Source organism: Glycine soja, chromosome 8 (genome assembly GCF_004193775.1).
Source record: "Glycine soja cultivar W05 chromosome 8, ASM419377v2, whole genome shotgun sequence".
NCBI lineage: Eukaryota > Viridiplantae > Streptophyta > Magnoliopsida > Fabales > Fabaceae > Glycine > Glycine soja.
The window spans coordinates 2392071-2398343 of record NC_041009.1 but is presented as its reverse complement, the minus strand read 5'-3'; the positions used below and the strand labels follow the sequence as shown (position 1 = coordinate 2398343).

Here is a 6273-nt window from a genome sequence, read left to right as displayed (position 1 = left end):
TGGCAACTAAATTCAATGCTTGTGCAAGCCTAAATAACTTAATATCATAAGTTGAGAGAAGCTTAGCAATGGTGGATCTGAACCTATTTCCGACCAATAAAGTGCAAGTTAACACGTAATATGGTTTTGTATTTTTTTTCTTCCTTTTGAACCATCATGGTATATTATTATATCATGTTGTATTATGCAATTTTCCACGTTAATTTTAAAATTGCTACTAATACACAAACTATAGATCAATACCGGGGCTTTGTGTAACATCCCGATCAAAAGTTGTTCAAGTATGACATTATACCGTTGATAATAATTTAAAAGAATTAATTAATACTACTTATATCAATAAGATGCATATTTTTCAAGAATATATCACTTAAAAATTCTATAGTTAAATATGTTTGACTTGAAATAATAATAGGATAAATGATATTTTAAATATTTTTTTATAAAATATGAATGTTTGAAAATGATTATTTATAAAAAAATTTTAACCAACAAAAATATTAAATAAAGTATCATGGTATCATAACATGGGGTCATCAAAAAGTTAACAATTACACATGGTACACTTTGTACAATTGTACTTGGTATTAATAGGTAGGCAATAAAGTCAGGGTTAAAATATTAGTTACCGCGAGTTTTTGCTTGCTCTTAATGGTAACATAATTTTATGCACAAACTCTGAGGTTAACTTAATCCGCAAAATAAGAATAAATGCAAGTCAAAACTCCGATCCAGTCTGCTGCAAATGGGATCTCCATTCCCCACATTCACACATTGATTAAATTGTTAGATCAAGATCGGATTACTAATTTTTATTTTGGTAAATTAGACTTAAAATCGATATCTAAAATGTAACTATGCAAGAAATCCAAATGGAGGATGATATTGAATTAACCAACTCTTATTATCATGTTAGATGGATGCCACAGTTGAAAGAAAAGGAAAGATCATGTGTGTGCCTTAAAAAATCATAAATAAATTAAGAGTCCACGTGTACAGCTCAATGATTCCTTTATTGAAGATAGACCTACAAATGAATCAAGGCAACTTTTCCACCCTATAGTTTTTATATTATATTATATATTTCACGTATTCTGTCCATGCCCTTTTCTTTTTCTATCTACAACCCCCCTCCCCCCCCCCCTCCTACAACTTCTTTGTCTATCCCTCCCTTTTAAACAATAAAAAAAATTTAAGAATAAAACTGCTTTCAATTACAAAACTCAATGGCTTATCATTTTCAAACTTGTAGTGAAACACGGGTCTTTATAGGCTTTAGCTTCAATCCCATGCTTTCTGGAGAAAGGAGCTCTGGAGAGATGCAAGATGGGCTTAGTGGGCTTCTTGGGCTGTCGCTGAACTGGGTTGGTCTATACAACCCATACCCCATGAAAAAGTACTCCATAGGTATCAGCATTGCATGCGGCTGTTCCTCTGTAACCATTGATCCACAAGCCTGGACCTGCAAAATGAAAAACCCTTCTCAATGCATGTTCAGATTCACTTTGAATTATCTAAAATCATGATGAAATATCAATTAACATAATTTTAGGTAAACAGTCACATGTTTGGTCTGACGTTGAAAAATTGATTCCAAATCTAAAATTAATTGAATTATAGCAATTTTATATAACTTTTGTATTGAATTAAATCAATTTTGCAAATGCTCCCCTGAACATTTATAACAATATCCTAGTATTTGCTATGTTTTCTTGTCATCTGTACTACAACATGCATGCTGCACATCTACACCCTTACACATTACACATACCTCAACCAAGGCACTATATCTCCTATCAAGTTTTGAAGTCATGTATAGAGCCTCTGAATGGAAAGGAGAACTGTCCCCAACAAAAATAAGTGTACGACATTTTAATCTTTTCAATCCATCTGAAATGTCAGGCCTCCTACAATTTGGCAAAACAAAGTTGTAGCACATAAATTTTCCATTTCACATACTAACACTACATTTACACAAAATTAGAAATGGGGAAGCAAATATGCAGAGAGATTTACTGATTAATTGCTTCAAGAAACCGCAAGACATTTGTTCTTTTTCTCTCATCCAGCAGCTGGAAAAGAAACATGGCAAAGAACCAATGCAAAGCAACGTGAATACAACAAACATGGAAAGAGTAAGAAAAGGAATAGCAAATAGCAATCACATTCCAGCTAATAGCTATAGAGCAGTACAGGGTGAAGAAACTAAATTAGCTTAGCACTGACTTTTCTGCAAGCTTGAACTATCTCTGATTCTGCAACTTCAACGTTTCCACGAACTTCCTGTTAAAATTGACCGAGAAAACTCAACATATGAAATAAAGAGGGAATACAGCAGGCCTTAGAAACTTTCATAGTTGCATCATAATACCTTGCTGAAGTATCGCTGAAGCAAACACTCTTTCAGCAAGCCACACATACCGTAGAAATATATCAAATTTGCCATCACCTGAAATTTTCACAAGTGGTTCTGAGTATGTTATCATATCGGAGAATTCATAAAGGAAAATCTGCAAGGAATTGAAATGAACCTTGTTATAAAACCATTCCGTCCAAGAAGGTGCTTTGCATAAGGGAGATACAAGTATTAAACCAAGAACACGCTCCCTATATTTCATCTGTAAAAGCATACCAAAGAGAAATGAATCAATAAAGAACTGACTTCATAAGTTGATCACAAGACTGCAAAGCATTAAATATATTACACAGTTTTTCCTTTCTAAGTTAATGATGGTGTACATACAGCAAAAAGAGTAAGGATATAAGCACCGGCTGTCACTCCCATACACATCACTGCACCAAGCCTGGACAACAAAATAGTTCATGCCGTTAATAAATATAGCAAAAACATTGGATTTCACCAAAAAAAAAAGGACTTTTCTTCAACTTAAATAGGTTTTGTTCATATAAAAGAAAGAGTTTTGAGAAATGGAATCTAACCCCCCCCCCCCCCCGAAATATAAAGTATTAATACTGTAATTATATTCTAATTACCCAAAATAGTTGAGGACCTCAATTATTTGATCTGCTAAGTCTTCAGCAGAAGGAACAGGATCCTCGGCACAAATTGCAGCTGCTCCCAACTGCAAGAACTCTTGTGGAAGTTTCAGAGGGAAAACTATGTGAATAATAATATTCAGTTCTAAATGCAATAAAAAACACATTCAAATCAACCAACTTACAAACCTCATGTCCAGGAGGACTGATATGATATATGCAAAAGTTGTGAAGCAGTAAAGAAGCTGCTTCTGGACAGAAAAATAGTCCTTGAAAACATGACATATCTGCCCCAATACACAAGTAAAATATTGAATCATATTTCCAGATATACACGTACAATGCAATCATTATGTAACCTAAAAAGGAACTCAGAAAAATTCTAGAACAGAAGGTAAAATATAAATATAATCTTGAAACAAGTGAAAGTAGATAAAAGAAAATAAATTGGCTGCACTTACAATTTAGAGCCAAATCTGGATAAGTGATCAGAGCTGGTTTGTCGGGATCGCCATAGACTATGACAGACACAATACCACAGCCAGTTCGAATATGATGCTCCTGAAATGGCAATCCAAAATTAATTTAGCCTACACACAGGAAGACTGAGAAAAGGGTACCAAAATTTGAAGTTGGAACTTTTAGTTTAGGAATGAAAAGAACCTTCCCCTAAAGTAAAGGATATCCTTTATTTAGTATACACTCCATTTGATTAATGTTAAAATTCATAAGTGAACCTTTTTCAAGCTATTTGGCCCCTAACATGGTTCCCCATGTGCCCTTACTCCTTTTTTGGGAAACCCAAACCAACAAGCAACAGCAACAACACATTAAAATCACTATCTGAACCGAAAAAGTGAAATAAGTCATTCCAGATTCCAATAATTGTATGCTCAAGAAAATAATAATGATAAGGGGGGAGACAGTGAAAAAGTGAATAGTGTCTTTGGGTTTTAAAAGCAAAAGAATGACTGAAACTCATCTAATAACTATTGTGTGTATTCCTATAAACCAGAAAAACTAAAAAAATAAAACTACCTACATCACCCAAATCGCATCGAATACCATAAGGATAAATTTCTTCCCCAAATTTTCAAAACAATAGCCAAATAAAAACCGAGGAATGCACAGCAGATCCGCTATTTTCCGCGTTCAAGTATTCAGAAGATATGATTAAAAAAAACACATTCCAAGAGAGAAAATAAAGAAAGTAAACGAAGAAGGGTATATAAAACGAACCCAATCCCATGAATTTTCAAGAGTCAAAAACTTTTCTTATTCATTTTTTTTTCTATTTTCCAACAAAGATCCCCAATAGCAAAACACTTGCCCCATCAAATGCTCCGTTATGCAAAACAATCAGGAAATAAGGACCGGCCCAATTGAGAAACAGTGGAACTGGATCCATCCGAGCAGAAAGAAAGAAAAAAAGAAAAAAAGTTGAATGAATGAGTGTGGGAGAGACCTTTCCACCGAGGTAGATCTTCTCCATTGCTGTGGTGAAAATGGAAAGAAGCCTCTCTCCGATGATCCAAAGAAGCCTCCACCCACCGATTCCCCCTTTCTTTTTTGGTCCAAACAACAAACAAATATGAGCCTCCTTTAATGCCTTATATACCAACCACTTTCATTCTCTTGTCTGTGTTCTTCTCTCTCTCTCTCTTCAAAATTTTAACCTGGGGTTAACCACCATCGACGCTTTCTTTCCGTACCAACCGAATTTAACCTCGTCCCATTTTGTCTTTTTTTTTTCTTTTTCTTTTAACCGCGCCCTTGCCTCCCGCAACGTGGTTTCACTCTCTCCAAAGACGCCGTTCAGCTCATGGAAAAATTACAATTTACAAGTGTTTGGGAAATTAGTTGGCTTACATTTAAATATTATCAAACGTTTGTAATTCATTAATTTTTATTTTAATTTTTTATTGCAACTTAATTTTAACATATTCAACTAAAAAACAAATGTGCGTATGTTGACAAGTCTCACAAGTATTTACTAACGTAATCATACTTATTTTTTTAGTTTAAACACTTTAACAAACTATTGTAGATATATTTTAAGATAGTATTTATTTATACCTTGCTAGCATATTCTAACTAAAAAAAATATGAGATCTAAAATAGAGTTTTGATGCCAAAATACGCAGACCACCAAGTTAGATGTTGAGTTTGATCAAGATTAGGTTGATACGGCCAAGCCTAGATCATGTTTAGAACAAATATATTTATTTTAAAAAGTTATACAGTAAAAATATGCGGGAAATAATATTTTAAATTAATCTTAAATGAATAAAATTATAAATATATTAAATGAATAAAATTTAATTAAAAATCATATATATATATATATATATATATATATATATATATATATATATATATATATATATATATATCACAAATACATATTTATACCGACATGATTGTTACTCAGAAAAAGTAAAAGACAGATAAAGGGAGGATGAGGAACAGTCTTAAATTCAATGCTCCTCTCATTTGGTTCACGTTACGTTTAGCTTCGTTGAGATAAGCTTATACTTATGCCAATAATACACTTAAATGCTCAAAGTAGTAAAGTGTCAACCATATATGAGATATAAATTAGGATGTTGATACCAAAATAGGTAGACAATCAAGTTAGATAAAAAAATGCTAAAAAAGCATTATTTCAAATTACTCTAAAATGAATAAAATTTTAAATAAATTAAAATAATAAAATATAATTAAAAATATTAAAATTATATATATATATATATATATATATATATATATATATATATATATATTTCACAACTACATATTTATATAACATGATTGTTATACAGAAAAAAGTGAAAGGAAGGATGAAAAATAATCTTAATTTCAATCCTTCCCTTGTTTGGCTTTAATATAAAATAATGAATTAAAAAAAATGTGAGACTCAAATTTGCAATACTCTCTCCATAATTAGAAGAGAAAATAGAATGGAAGTTTTTTTAAGATTAAAAAAACTAATATGTATATATATATATATTTAATTTTTTCTCTAGAATGTTTATGTAATTAATAATAAAAGTATATTTAAAAAATGTGTTTCAAAATGTATGACTACTGGTATTTTTTTTTCTTTCACTCTAACAACATTTCATCCATCCTCTGTAAATTAGTTTTTCTTTCTTTTTTACTAAAAATGATGATGAAATCATGAATAGCTAACAAAATCTAAAAGGGTCGTAATTTGCGGGATGCGTCTAGCTTTCCCTTCTCTGACCAGTGACCACGGCAGTGCCTCTCGATGGC

At 32.0% G+C, this 6273-nt stretch overlaps 1 protein-coding gene across 1 annotated transcript; it reads right to left on the bottom strand.

Moving 5' to 3' along the window:
* Window positions 1-954: 954 nt before the first annotated feature.
* LOC114422953 (protein NDL1-like) lies at window positions 955-4795 on the bottom strand. The gene is made up of 11 exons (XM_028389522.1): window positions 4463-4795; window positions 3459-3558; window positions 3187-3284; window positions 2995-3083; window positions 2744-2804; window positions 2532-2618; window positions 2372-2449; window positions 2227-2283; window positions 2017-2072; window positions 1772-1907; window positions 955-1462 (listed from the first exon to the last, which is right to left on the bottom strand). Exons 1-11 carry the CDS (start codon window positions 4487-4489, stop codon window positions 1241-1243), a joined length of 1011 nt encoding a protein of 336 aa, XP_028245323.1. The 5' UTR covers window positions 4490-4795; the 3' UTR covers window positions 955-1240.
* Between the last annotated feature and the right edge of the window lie 1478 nt (window positions 4796-6273).